The sequence below is a fragment of the Callithrix jacchus genome, chromosome 10 (assembly GCF_049354715.1).
Source record: "Callithrix jacchus isolate 240 chromosome 10, calJac240_pri, whole genome shotgun sequence".
NCBI classification, from domain to species: Eukaryota; Metazoa; Chordata; class Mammalia; order Primates; family Cebidae; genus Callithrix; species Callithrix jacchus.
The window spans coordinates 109,144,775-109,159,880 of NC_133511.1; the positions used below are offsets into that span (position 1 = coordinate 109,144,775).

A 15,106-nucleotide genomic window follows, 5' to 3' on the forward strand; every position below is an offset into this window, starting at 1 on the left:
AGGTTTGTTGGGTTTGATGTGCCTATACTGTTGTATGTTGGGTGATGATGTAGTTTTTTTTTAAACCACGTTTTTCTATTTGAACCATTAGAAGTTTCCCTTTTCGTAGCATATTGTGGCATCATTTATCCTCATATGGTGCAGATGCACGATTCATATTTTTCTCAACATTTTGTTATGAAAATTTCCAAACAGATAGCAAAGTTTAAAAAATTTTACAGTGAACATAATGTATACCCACAGCCTAGATTTTATCTGCATTTTACTATACTGCTTTATATGATTTACATTTTAAGTGTTCCTCTCATCTCATTAGCCCACTAAATACAAACTAGGGCGTTGAATAATTTTTAGCTGTATTCATCATTAAGTATGAGCAAAACTATTCCCATACTAATTTTTTTGGTTGTCATCAAAATGGAAATACACAAATAAGTCTCGTAGTGAATTCATGGACAGAAGGAACTGATGTAATTCAGTGCCCTATTTTGAGGTGAGATTTTTGTCAATTGAGAAAGGGTGATCTATAGAGGTCCAGCTGGTACCCTTGGGGGCAGTACAAGTTTCTGTTATGTGCCTATGGTCTTAATTTGGCATATCTATGTAGCACGAGATAGAAAGAACTGTAAGTGGAAAAAAGAGTTACTTCTCTGTTTGCTGCTTCTGGGAGCATTTACTTAAACTTAAATCAGTTGTGTGATTTGAAAGTTTGTGTTCATTTATTTTTCTCTTTTTTTTCCTCCTCAAGTTGTTCTGAAAATTATTTCATTCAATTCAGTTTAGTTCGGTTCACGTCAACTCAAACCTTTACTGAAGGCCCGTATTGGGCTAGATTGGTGGTTCTCTTTGGAAGAAAGGGAGGGATTTTGTTCCCCAGTGGACATTTGGCAATATGTAGACATTTTTGAGTGTCATGACAGTGCGGATGTGTGTCACAGGGTCCTGAAGACCACTTCCAGTTACTATGATTGATTTGCCAGGAGGGCTCCATGACTCAGCAAATAATTGTTCTAATGTCTATGACTTATTACTGTAGAAGGACTCAAAGCACAGTCAGGAGAGGTAGAAGGCACATGGAGTGAATCTGGGAAAACCAGTCACAAGCTCCCAAGTGCTTTCTTCCAGTGGAGTGCACTGGATGTGCTTAGTTCCCTTAGCAGCAAGCTGTGGCGACACTTAGGAAATGCTGTCAACCAGGGGAGCTCGTCAGAGACTTAGCACCCACAGCCTTTCTTAGGAGCTGACTGCATAGGCTCTCTCTGCCTGGCACGTGCCAGACTTCCATGCTTTCCCAGAAGGAAAGCATATGCTCAGCATAAACCATGTTTGTCTGTGCAAAGAGCTTGGACACAGTGAGCCACTCTTATCGGTTCCAGGGATGATGGGAACCCTCTCCAAATCTAAGTTCCAGATGACACCAAAAGACCAAACTTGTAAGCAAGCCTTTCAAAGGACAGCACTCAGGCCTGCTACGTTTATTGTTTTCTGTGTAAGGCAGAACAGCCCCCAACAACAAGAATTACTGAGTGCAAATGTCAGCAGCTCTGAGGTTGAGAAACCCTGGGTGAGGCAGAGTGTGACATGTGAGGACTGGTCTGTTAGGACTGCTCAGCTGCCTGTGGGCCTCTGTCTTAAGTACACTTTTCTTGAGACCACTTGAACCAAACTCTCTATTATTTAATCTCACTCATATAAACTAGCTCTCTTACATTGGTTTAGGATGCTTACTTCCCTTCAGATTTAATCCAGTGAAGAAAACTGAAAATAAAAGCTTTAGTGAAAATAAAACAAAGGAGAAAAACCACTCCAAACAGTAAAAATAATTTTCAAATAACTAGTTTCAGAGATTTAGATACATCAACATATGATTAGTTTCAGAGATCTTATATTGGTGGTATTTTCCTAGTAATTTAGTGTCTCTAATTTTTATGTATAACTCAGCTGGAATATCTTTAGATCCTTTGAAAAGGTGTCAGTTTCTAAAGTTCTGTGGTTCAATTACCGGATAGGAGTGTCCAGTTTATCTTCAGGGAAGCACTGAAAGGTAAGGCTGCACTGAGCATGAACCTCCCTCTGCTGGCTGATGGATGGATTTCTACAACCTGGCTCGGGTGGCCATTTCGGTGCCAGCTTGCAGTCTGGCCATCACTTGTGGTGCTAACTTTTATAAAGAACATCTCCTACCACCACCCATCTCCACCCCTGAATACGAAGCCAAAAAAAAAAAAAAAAAAAATTAAAAAGTAAAGACAGGTTCAGACTCATCATCCTTCCAGGGACTTGGGATAAGTCAGGATGGGCCACCTCATGGCAGCATTTTGGATTTGTTGATCCCTGTGAGAGTTCTTGTTTAAGGGAATTCCCACATCTCTTGTGGGCTATACAGAATAGTGAGAGCTTTGCTTTTATTTTTGTTTTAAATCTCTGTCAGTATTTGTTCAATGGGAAGCGGATGATTGTTGCTATTGATAGCTGCTTCTCACAGCTGTGTTGGCCTCAGCTGGAATTCTTGTCATTTTCCTTCTGAAAGGAACTAAATTGGGAGTTTACAACTGTTACTATTGAGGGAGACTGAAAGTTCTCAGCATGGTTTTGCTTAAACTTAGATATCAGTGCTGCTGGGAGGAGACATGAAAGCCATAGCTAGTAATTTTAGTCTTTAAAAGGAAAACAAATCCACCTTAAAATTTAGTTTGCTTAAAACTAAAATGGGCATACTCCAACCATCTGCTAGGTCAGGAACAGCCAGCATGCAAGCAGGGGACACATTTTTAGACTTGTTCACATCTGCACATTTATACTGAAAATGGAGTAGCAGTAGTTTGGGGATCCAGTGATCCTGGTAACCGAATGTCTAAATCAGAACTTTATTTCTTATCAGTGAAATCTAAGCCAGAGTCTTTCTTACTTAAGAGTCTCTTTGAGCACCACACATCAACGTCTGTATTTATTTCTATATCTGTGCAGATAGATGTCTATCTATATATGCATATTGAAAACCATGCATTCATCTAAGAATCTCCAGTTCCTTCCAGCACTGCAGGGGCATTCTGGTTCTCTTTCCATATTTGTAACTCCCTTCTCTGATTCCTAGAAATCTGGCTCCCATTATCCTCAATATCTTTACTTATTTGATCAACCATCTTATACTAATCAAACTTCTGTTGCCCCCTTTCCCCCATATTGCACAGAGGCCTTCCCTACCCATCCTCATCCCTGCTTAGACTCTGACTCCCCACATTGTGATGCCATGGCTGTTGCCCTGCACCCTCCCAGCACAGATGCCCTCCTCATACTTCTTGGGTTCTAGCACTGGGATGATGCTACCATTACCATCATTCTACCCACAACTTGTGTACCCTTCTCTGCTTGCCCAGGCTCTAACACTTTCCTCTGGGCTGCCCAGATGCTCTCCTAACCTCACTTGGTCTCCATCATCCCCATTCCCTCAGCACAGAAGCCTTCCTTTCCTTTCTAGGGCTCTGATACCCTGTGCCAGGCTACCTTACTATTCTTCTCTTAAGCAGAAGCTCCCACCACACTAGGGCTTGAACATTCAACATGTGCCATCTCCTTCCCCACCCCACCATGCAGAAATACCCTCTGGGAATCCAATACTCTGTGTACTTCTGCCTGGACATCCTCTTCACCCCTCTTGGATGCCCACCTGTTTATTCTTTTTCTGGAGAGGGTAGAACACTAGTTTTGTGCTATCAGCTCTACTTAAAGAGAAAGGCTCCAGAAACATTCAGGAGATCCATCAGAAAACCAAGGCCTTATGGTTTAGAAAGACCTTTAAAGACCATTTAGCTCTTAACTTGAAGCATGACTTTCCACTGTAACTTTTTAATGAAAAGGTTTCTGATTTATATTGAAAAATTGCCACCTCACAAAAAGTCCATTTCATTTCAAATAGCTTTAATTATTAAGGAAGTTTCCCTGCTTCTTGTGGGTTTCACTGTAAATTATCCTCTTGTTTAAACAGGTAAGTTCGATTAAAGAAATATTTTGAGCAGAGATGGTGTTTACTTTGAGATGAGCTGTGGGTGCTCCCTCTATCTGATCTCGCCATCACGAAGTCATCCTCAGAAAATTAATACTTTTACAAAGGAAAAATTATTGAGGCTCAGGGCTGAGTGTAGAGCTCAAAAGCCTGTTTCAGTGTCTAGAAAGAATATTGTTGGTTGTAAATGTTCAACATATTGCTCAATAAATTTATTGAGCAATAATTTAGGAGGAAATTGGCCAGGAAAAAGGAATGAGTCTCTACAGCTGATCCAAACCATCTCCCTGCTGGGTTGCTGCTGTATATCCTTCTTATCTCCACTGACCCTCACCCTGGCCTCTGGCTCTCACCTACTTCATGGAGCAGCTCCATTAAGTGGAACCTTCTACAGTAAGGACATGGTCTACATTTGTGCTGTCAGGCAGCCCCCAGCCACATGTCGCTATTGAGCACTGGAAATGGGTCTAGTGTGACTGACGAACTGAACTTTTAATTTTATTTACTTTTAATTAGTTTAATTTAAATGACCTCAGGTAGCTAATTGCTACTGGACATTGAGATTTAGGGAGTCTACTGGTTCCTTTTTTTCTTAATCGTGATATGGGAAATGGCTTTTGCTCTTAGTTTGGCCGGAAAAAGAATCCATCCTGAGGTAAAGGCAGTCTGTCTGTGGGATAGGTTGCTCTTTTCTCTGGGGTTTATTTGGCTAGTCTAGCTGACTAGGCAGGTGTTCACCTTTACTCATTGCTTTATGATTTAAACCTGAAGCTTAATGCTCTATAAAAGAAGATGACCTTCTCAGTTAGAGAATAATTACTGAATGAGATGCTCCCCAGCTAGAACTTCCAAACAAGTCTGAGTAACTGAGGAAAAGTAACAATTACCATTCCTTTCTCTTCAAATCCAAAAATAAAAATAAAAAATAGATGGGTTCACAAAGTCTAGGTTGCATGGTGGTGTTGCTTGTGAGAGATACATAGCCCTAGTGTTTTCCCTGGCCTGTGCCAGCGTGAGCTGGATTTCAGTGCGTGCTGCTTCTAGGGCTGCTGAGTGTTTCATTTCTTCCTGGAATGTGATTTCTGTGATTCTTCTCTTTGACACTGATTCTTTGTGGTCCCTCGGCCTAAACAGATTGAGTGTCCCTTGTTCAAAATGCTCAGGACTCGAAGTGTTTTTGACTCCTGATTTTTTTTTTTTTTCAGATTTTGGAGTATTTGCATTATACTCTTGGTTGAGCGTTCAGAATCCAGAAATCTAAAATGTTGCAATCAGCATTTCTTTTGTGCGTTATGTTGGCATCCAGAAAGCTTTGGATTTTGGAGCATTTAGGATTTCAAATTTTCAGATTTGATATGCTCAGCGCATATTGCCTGTATGTTCTGTACCGTCTCTGTCTTGTGGGAGTCTTGTCTTCCAGGAGGGAATTACTTCCCATCTGGTCTCTCCAAAATCTTCCCCTTGACTTCAGACTTACTAACTTTGTGTTCCCATGTCTGTCTCATGTGGAGATCCGCATGGCACTAGACCCTTGGAGATCTTTCCTCCCTCTGTTTTCTTTTACACATCCTTGCCATCCAGATGTTAAGACTGGAGATACCATGCTTTGATGAAGACAGTTTTTTCTACTTAATGTTTTCAACCACCAATTCGGTCTCCCTGCCGTTTCTGTGGCCCTGGTGATGCAGACTTTCCCTGGAGCCTCTCCATTACAGGGATGCTGTTCAACACCAGGAGCAGCCCTTTCCGGAGCCTTCGGTCACATGCCGGTGCTTCCCATTGAGCTTCCCTCTTTCCCCATTTGAAGAATGCAGCCAGCTTCCAGTTCCTTTCAGACTGGGGACCCAGATAGAACTAAGAGAACATTTTGATGTTCCTTCCAAATGATCAGTTTTCTCTTTCTACACACACACACACACACACACACACACACACACACACACAAACACACGCCCACATTTATAGCATGTGCTCTCAGCTTAGCATATTATAAGCATTTCCTCACACTATTAAGAACTGTTCCCAAATAAGATTTGTTATGATTACATAATATTTCAGGGTGTGAATGAATCATATCTTACTTTCTCACAATATATCATATTTTAAATATTTACTAATGCTACAGAGGATAATTTTTAAAAGCCAGTGGATGTCAGGACTGGTAAGGAAACGCTTATTGCCATAAATGTAATATCAAAGTTTGTCTTACCTTGACTAACATACCAGCTGCAATTTTCCGATCATTTGTATTTTTTCCCTTGTAGTCCACGGCGATACTTCCTCCTGTCGTCTCAGGTGGGTCTCCATCCTGAGTACAGAGAGGACGTAGAAGCCCTCCAGGTCAAACACGGAGAGTCAGTGTTAGTACTCGACAAATGCACCAACCTCTCAGAGGGCGTCCTTTCTGTCCGTAAGCGCTGCCACAAGCACCAGGTCTTCGATTACCCACAGGTGCTACAGGTGAGTGTCACTCATTACCCCTCGCAAGACTCAGTAGAGGTTGCTTTTGTGGGTTAAAATTGAGCCCAACAAACCTGAATTGTTTTTTATATGCAACTAAAATTACCCTAGGGGAAGAAAATGTAGCATTGCTCTTTACTGGACATGTAGACCTTCAGGTACTTGGAATGTATTGTGTTCATGTAAAGCTGCTTGGCCTATGAGAGTTCATACTCCTTTCAGATATTCATTATACTTTAAAAACACAAATCTGATGGATTTGCAGGGAAGCCACATGGGCAAAGCAGGCAAATATATCTTGCTTTTACCCCTGTATTCATAAGGCATTCCAGAGAAATTTTCTTCTTTAAGGTGGCAACTTGCATCCCTTGACCATACTGGCCTACAAAGCCACAGTGAACTTTCCCTGGGAGTGTAGGGGTTTTGGGGTTGTTTTTATCATTTTGGTATTTGGTGTTCTTGCCACTTTTATATTTGACATTCCAAGGGTATGGGGGCTAGGGAATGAGAAATTGAACTTTGTTCACTTAAATAGTTAAAATGGACACAGGTTAGTTCAAGGACAAACATCAAGGAGTGAGTGTGATTTTTTTTTTAATCTCCAGAGAGCTTGCCCGTACTGGGATTGTAAAAATACTTTCAAAAAGTGCTGCACTCTCTCTGGAATGTCTGGCTGATAACAGTGGTGATGTGGGCAGGAGTATTTATAGTAACCTTTGTCTAGACAGGAAAAATGGTTATCAGCACGTGCATCCACATCTGGATGCTGACTCTCGAGGTCAGGGGAGCTTTCCACCTGTACCTCCGGGCGCCATGATGGCTTCGCTTCCTCTACTCCTGCTGCTTTTCTCATTTATCCCCAGAGGTGCTCGAAATATCAAATTCCTTTGTTTCTTTTTCTCAATTTTCCTTTTCTCTAGCTTTAAAGATTCATTAAAAAAAAAAAATCTTTCTTTCCCCCTTCTTAAGAGGCAAAAACTGGGAGAAACAGAGTAGTAGGTAGTTAGGGTCTCTGTATGTCGGTTTACCTGTTGCAGCTGTTTTTTTCTGTGGCACATCTCTCCTTTTCCCAAGTATTCCCCACACAGAGGGGGTTTGAGGGAGTGAATGAGAAAGAAATTTTTCATTAGATATATTTTTTCTATCTAGAACATATCAGTCTTAAAATCTTTTCAAAGGCATTGAATTTATGAAATGAATATCTTCTATATAAAAAGCGCACTGTTAGATGCTATGGGGGGTAGAAAGATGAAAAGAGATTTGATACCTTCCCTTTAGGGGGTCTTCTAGAGAGCCTGAAATTCCCAGACAAAATAATTCCATTACAAGGTAGGCTGAGGTAGGTACTGTGAGCGATGTCAGACAGTGTGCCACACGGTATGTTTACATAGTATACTAGGGCCTAAAGAGACCCATCTGCAGGAAGTCACATTGTTCACTGTCTAGGGGAAGACTTTGACATTGACTTTGAACATTTTCAGAATGTCAACAGTGTATTGAAGAAGAGAAATATTAATAGAAAACATTGTAACCATTGAAACTTGTCAAGTTTTACAGGTGTGAGCTGTTGTGTTTTGGCATTTTTGGTCAAGATGCCTCAGTGTTCCTTGCAGGAACTTTGTGGTCTATAGGGCTCAAAGTCAGTGGATCAGCAAAAGTCGTTTGTAATCTCCTACCTCTTTGTGTTCCTGCAGGAGGCTACTTTCTGTGTAGTCCTTCGTGGAGCTCGGCTGGGCCAGGCAGTATTGAGTGATGTGTTACAAGCTGGCTGTGTCCCAGTTGTGATTGCAGACTCCTATATTTTGCCTTTCTCTGAAGTTCTTGACTGGAAGAGGTGGGTAGTACTTTCTAATAAACTCTACACTAGCAGTTCTGTGTGTGTGGTAAATAAAAAGTCCCTGAGGTCACTGTAATGCATACCCTGGTTCAAGAACTACTACTTCAGATAGTTTTTCTCTATTTTCCATCAGGAGAGTTAGTACATTGGCCTAGAGCAGTTCACAAACTGAGTCCAGTTTGCAAGCTGGCTGTTGTTGTAAGTTTTATTGAAACACAGCCGTGTCCCTTCCTCTATGTATAGTCTGGCTATTGTTGTGTCACATTGGCAGAGTTAAGTAATTGCAACAGAAATTGGATGACATACAAGGCTTAAAATATCACTATCTGGCCTTTTGTCATGGGGGTCCCCAACTCCCAGACTGTGGCCTGTTTGGAGCTGGGCTGCACAGCAGGAGGTGATTAGTGGGCCAGTGAGCATTACCACCTGAGCTTTACCTCCTGTCGGATCAGTGGTGGCATTAAATTATCAGAGGAGCCTGGACCCCACTGTGAACTGTGCATATGGGGGATCTAGGTTGTGTGTTCCTCATGAAACTCTAACTAATGCCTGATGATGTGAGGTGGAACAGTTTCATCCCCAAACCTTTCCTTGCCAAACCTAGTCTGTGGAAAAATTGTATTCCACGAGACTGGTCCCTAGTGCCAAAAAGGTTGGGGACTGCTGCTTTTCAGAAAATGGTTATCAACTGCTAGCCTAGGCCAGTGTTCAACTCTGATTGCAGAGTAGACTCACCTGGAGAGATTAAAAAAATGCCTTGCCTAATTCTTGGGGATTCTGAATATTAAAGCTCCCAGGCAATTCTGATTTGTAGTCACAGTTGAGAACCACTGGTCTAGAGTCTCTGTCGAATGTAGCTGATGTTGGAGAGCCTCCATGTAGATGAAAGCGTAGAGACAGTCCCAGTGTACAGACGGACCCAATTCCATTCTGCTGGGTGTTTGCGATTTATATTGTAATGAACAGAATAGCCCTCTGTTCTCACGCTTTGTTTTCCCAAGATTATGAAGGTTGAGGGTTGCTGAAAATTAATTCCTTTCATATCTATCTCTCAGTCTTTTCCTTGCCTCAAATGCTTACTGGTTTTTCCTCTCCCAACTTTTTTGATATTTCTTTCTAAATCTGATCACTACAGGTATTTGAACAACTTGAATAGCTTGAATTCATTCATTCATCCATCCATCCATCTATCCATCCATCCATCCATCCACCTGTCCATCCATCCATCTATCCCTCCATCCATCCATCCATCCATCCATCCACCCACCCACCCACCTATTCATTCATTCATTCATTCATTCCTATTGACAGGAAAGCCTCCTGTGAATAACACAGAGCCTCTCTTTTCAAGGAGGCTAGAATCTAGTGAGAGAAGACAAACCGATGATAATGTTTTGTGGTCAATGTCATAGCAGATGTATGCACAGCCTAGCTGACAGAAGTGAGGTTTTGAGTTCAATCATTAATTTATACAAATGTAATTACAAACTGCTAAATATCATGAAGGAAAAGCGATTGTTGAGTCCTGTCTTTCTCTTACCCACCACATCTAATCTGTTAGCAAACCCTGAAGGCTCTACCCTCTCAGCCCTGTCATCAAGTCCTCCCTCATCGCATCCCTTGCCTGGCTTTTGCAGTATTCTCCAGCTATCTCTGTGCTCCTGTTCTTGCTTTCCTGTAGTTTATTCTCACACTTTAGATGGAATGGTCCTGTTGGAACATGATCAGGTAATATCATGCTTTTACCCAAAACCCTCTAATGGCTTTCCATCTCAGAAAAAAACACAAGTCTTTCAGTGGCCTACAAGGTCCTATACTCTTTGCTGTGGCTCTGTTCTTCTTTCCTGGTGTTATTCTCTGTCTTATTTACTCTGCTCCAGCCACAGTGGCCTTTTTGCTGTTCCTGGCACTTGCCCACCATACTACTTCTTCAGGGCTGTTTGCTTGTTAGCGTTTTTGCCTGGAATGCTGTTCCCGCAGGCATTCTCCTGGCCTGCTTACTCTCTTGTCTTCCTTGACTGATTAATTCACTGTTGGGTGTGCACATAATAGGGCTTCCATAAATATATGCAAGATAAATGAATAGATTTGAATAGATAGCTAAAGGAGAAAAGTACTTGTTAATTTAGAAGGGAATAAAGAAGCGTGTACCAGGTGGGTGGGATTTCACATGCAAAGCCTCTGTGGTAGGGCACATTGTGGTGTGTTCAAGTGACTGGAAGAATACCAGTGTGGCTAGAGCGCACTAGTGGAGTGAGGCAGGATGAAAGATGAATGGAGTAGGGAGGGGGAGGTAAAAATAAAATGGAGCTGGTAAAGAACTCCTTTGAGAAGTTCAGCCAATGAGAAAGGGAGGGGAAAGAGAATACTCACTTACTGGGAGGGATGTGGGGCTGAAGGAGGTTTGGAGTCTTGTTTCTGCTTGTGAGAATGAAACAAGACTGTGTGTAGTAATGCTTTCTGTGAAGGGCTGTGTGTTTGTAAACTGTTTTGCTGTTGTCTCCAGAGCATCTGTGGTTGTACCAGAAGAAAAGATGTCAGATGTGTACAGTATTTTGCAGAGCATCCCTCAAAGACAGATTGAAGAAATGCAGAGACAGGTAAGAGGCTGAGTCCAAGCAGCCCTCCTGGGGAGGTGATGTGGGTGGTACTGAAATGGTGGCCTTGACTGTTTGGATACAGAGGGACAGGAGCTGAGTGCCTGAGTGGGGCTTACTTCCTCCACTAGGTCAACTAACTAAACTTAAACGATAGGAAATTCATGTTAGGTGAGTAGTGTCAAATAAGGTTTGAAATAATAACTCTTAGAGAATTCTGCAGAGGTAAGCCTACTGCAGTTTTAAGGTCTTACTATAGCAGATACAAAGCTGAAGCTCTTTGGAGGTTTGTAGTTAGTGCAGGCAATAGTCATAGTGACTAAGACAGCCATGGAGGCTGGACCATTTCAGGGCAATACTTCGGTGTAGTTAGTGACCATGAGACTATTGCTGCAGAAACTAGCCTAGGTTCCCAGTTCAGACGACCTTTGTAATTAGGGAGTCCTCCCTTCTCTTCAGGAACATTTGCCATTTTCCTGCCTCTCTTTCCAAATTTCTCTTCTACCTTCTGACGCCCCCATTCCCTGGGCTGCTCTCTGATTGTTTAATACTCCACTGGGTGTTCATCTTAGTCCAGCTTTCCTTTCTTTCTCCCAAAGGACATTTAATTGGTTTTAAATATCAAGCAAGGTGAAAAAGTTAAGAAGACTATCCCCAAAATTTTTAATGGACCTTTAAGAAGGTTTAATCTTTGTCAAAGATCACCTCTGTGGGAAATGAGCAGGCAAAGAGACTTGGCGGATTCTCAGCATTAAGTGGGTAACTGTCCAATGCAACCCCCTGCTGTCAATTCAAATGCCCACCCTCAGGCAGAGAGCCTGCATTTGGCCTTATCCTAGGAATCAGCCACAGGCTTCTGTCTGGATGGGGGCAGCGCAGCTGTCTGCTTGTGTGGGAAGGGGATCTGGGGTTCAAACTGTTTCTTAAGGTTTCACTCTGTCCTCCTGCTTGAACCTCACTCTTTAGTGCAGTGTGACTCAACTTTTTCTCAGCTGATCTAGGATGCAGCTCTCTTGAGTCTCCAGCATCAGTTACCACTTCTTCCTCTGCTGTTCAGCTTCCACATGTTGATGCTGTTATCTTGTCCCTCATTCTCTTTATCTTAGGGTATGCATACCTTAATTTAGGAAATTCCCCTTGTCATTTTAGGGTTTTAGGAGATAGTGAAATTAGTGGATGTGTACAGCCCACCCTCTTTTTTATGACAGGGAACTTCTTATCAGACACAGATTAAGTCTGTAGGTTCTTGCCTCAGATTGCTTGGCTTGGGTGTCAGCTCTGTAGGTTACGAACTCTGTGCCCTTCGTTAAGGATCTGCCTTCTCTGAGCTCAGTGACCTCATCTGTACATTTTGGTATTCTAGTTTGAATAGAAGTCACAGGCTAGTTTTAGCCTCCCTGCAGTTTCTTTATAACATCCTCATGTTCGTTTTCCGTTTCTGGGTTTCCCAGTTGTTATTTAACTGCTGATTTCATCTGAGTCTTAGTGATATAGAAGAAAATGCTCCTTGAGGAGTCATGGTGTTTGTGTACTTTGTTACCTCTTTCTCCTCCCCGAGACAGGGTCTCACTCTGTAGCCCAGGCTGGAGTGCAGTGGCATGATCTCGGCCACTGCAACCTCTACCACCAGAGTTTGAGCAATTCTCCTGCCTCAGCCTCCCGAGTAGCTGGCATGTGCCACCATGCCTGGCTAATTTTTGTACATTTGGTAGAGATGGGATTTCACCATTTTGGCCAGGCTGGTAGAGCTCCTGATCCCCAGTGATCTGCCCACCTTGGCCTCCCGAAATGCTGGGATTATAGGCATGAGTTACCATCCCTGGCCTGCTTTGTGTTACTTTTCATGGCATCTTGATGTATTAATAAAACTAAATATAGAATGATGTGCTAAAGCAGAGACCATTTTATACTAGAATCTAGTCTACAAAGGTTAAGAAAAAACTGGGGTTAAATGAGCAAATTCTATCTAGTCACTTTCTCCACCCCTCCACCCTGACGCTGGGAAAGAGAATCATTTAGTTTTTGGAGCAGTGTCTACTGCCAGCTCATGGAGTACTGTTGTCCGTGGGAGGGTGGTGTGGGAACTGCAGGTCTGAGAAAAGCTTGGTCATTTTCAGTGATGGCTCAGAATCGTAGAACAGTTGAGGTGGAATGAATGCCAGTCATTTAAAACCGTGCACTTTTGAGTTATTTGGGTTTTAAGAGACGCACTTAGAGTCAAAAGACTTGGGTTTGATCCCTGCCTCTGTCCCTTTGAATTGCATGACCATGATAGGTCCCAGAGCTCCCTAGGCTTCCATTTCCTCATTTATGAAATCAAGGGGTTGGCTAAATCATCTGCCATGTTCCATGTGGCTGTTAAAAAACTCTATGAAATGCTTGTCCCTACCAAGAATATTACTCTCCTTGACAGCATTAATAATTGAGTGGTCATCTCCTCTCCCTTTGAACAGCTCTAGTCACAAGGGCCACTTGCCTCTCCTGGTGGTGAACATCCACTATGCCAGCTTACAAAAGAAAGGTGGGCTTGGCACTTTCTTAGCCCCCTTTCTAACTCTTTTCTGCTTTCTGATGGCCTCTTTCCCTGTGCTGCTTTCAGACTGTCTAAAGCTCTCTGCTGTGGTGCCTCACTAGTCCCACTCCCCTTTCTCTGAGTGATTCATATTCCCAAAATGACCTCTTTTCTTCTCCCAGATTTCTAGAGTGGACTGATCTCAAGGAGATTATTTGGTTAAAGTGATTTCCAGTTAGGTATAAAGGATGACTAGGGTTGTTCATCTACTACTGGATTCCAGTAGCACCCCTCCCCCCAGTTATGATCACCAAAAATGTCTCTAGACATTGCTTGCCAATTGTCCCCTTTGGGATTGGGGGTGGAGAATAGGCAAAACTGCTTGGATAGAGAACCACTGTTCTCTATAGATAGTTAAATGTCTCATCTCTCTAAAATTAGAGTTCTTTGGTTCTATAACAAAATATACTATTTCCAAGATATTCTTGTCATTTTGCTTTCTGTTTACCTTCTATCGATTTAACCTGACCTTGGCAGGAGTAACTAAAAAAAAAAAGGTAAAACACCTGATTCTGCAAAGTTCCTATACCTTAGTGAATTCTCTTTAGGAAGGTCAGATGTGGGTCTTTTTGCAAGACAGGCATCCAATTTTAGGGGAAAGCCTATTGTATCAGTAGTTGATACCTTAGAGCCTCTAGATGATGTGTCAGAATGAACTGAGAGTGAGGAACAGAGGGTCTGATTTGCTTGCCGAGAAACTCCCAACTAGCTTAACGGAGCTGCATTGGACAGTTATAGCCAGCAGAGGTCTCCATCCACTTTTAATTAACTCGTTTTCCCTCTGAGTATTTAAATCTTTCCAAGAAATCCTAAATGCCTTGAGCCACTCTGATGCCTCACACTGACGTCTTCCTGATAGCTGCTCTCTAGAGACCGTTTCCTTCAGATGAAGAAGAAATAGTGCTTGGCACAGGATTAAGTCTCCCTAGATGTGATACAGCTAAAGTTTCTGATTTGGCCCCAGAAATGTGGGGGTAGGAGCTTGGTGAGGAAGGTATTGGAGCAACATTTTGCAGTTTAGAATTTAGAATCAGAAAGGCTGCAATCTGACAGATGTCTGCAGTGGTGAAAGTCCTTGTGACTTGAGAATTTGTGTGTACCAAGGGAGAAAGTCATTCTGCCTGACAAGGAAAGGAAATTAAATTCCCCTCTCGACCTTAGATGTGATAGTAGCAGCCAAAAAGTTAACTATAAGGCTAGAGCCTAATGTAAGTAACAGTTATAGTTAGACTAAGACTTTTGAGGAAAAGTACAACCTGTGTCTCTGGTATCTGTTCCTGAAGGCCACCAATGAGTGGTGCTGCCACACGTGGCACTGGGCAGACTACTGGGAGCTTATGGGGCTTTTTGTGGGGAAGTTAAAAAATAGTTTCTTAAGTTAGTAGAAGATAGTAGTTGTAACAATATAAAGCTGACTTATCAGTTGGCCTTTTATTGTTCTATGAGCTAACAATTAACTAGTTAGTTAATTTATTGAATCCCTAATTTTTTTTTCAGGGAGAGATTATAGGAGATTATAAAAAAAATCTGTGATCGCCATTCACAAATGGCTAATATTAGTGTTGGGGATATAGGGGTATACGCATAAAGAAAGTTGAGAAGAGGATGTCAGTTTTTCTGTGTACATCAGGGGTCTG

General features: G+C 42.2%; 1 protein-coding gene across 1 annotated transcript in view; it reads left to right on the forward strand.

Annotated features, from left to right (window-relative positions):
• The window catches only part of EXT2 (exostosin glycosyltransferase 2), a 151,790-nt gene that overhangs the window by 20,498 nt on the left and 116,186 nt on the right, over positions 1-15,106 (forward strand). Inside the window, exons 5-7 of the mRNA XM_002755201.7 lie at positions 6,268-6,463; positions 8,158-8,297; positions 10,807-10,900. Coding sequence (XP_002755247.2) covers positions 6,268-6,463; positions 8,158-8,297; positions 10,807-10,900 — 430 coding nt within the window. The remainder of the gene's footprint in view (positions 1-6,267; positions 6,464-8,157; positions 8,298-10,806; positions 10,901-15,106) is intronic.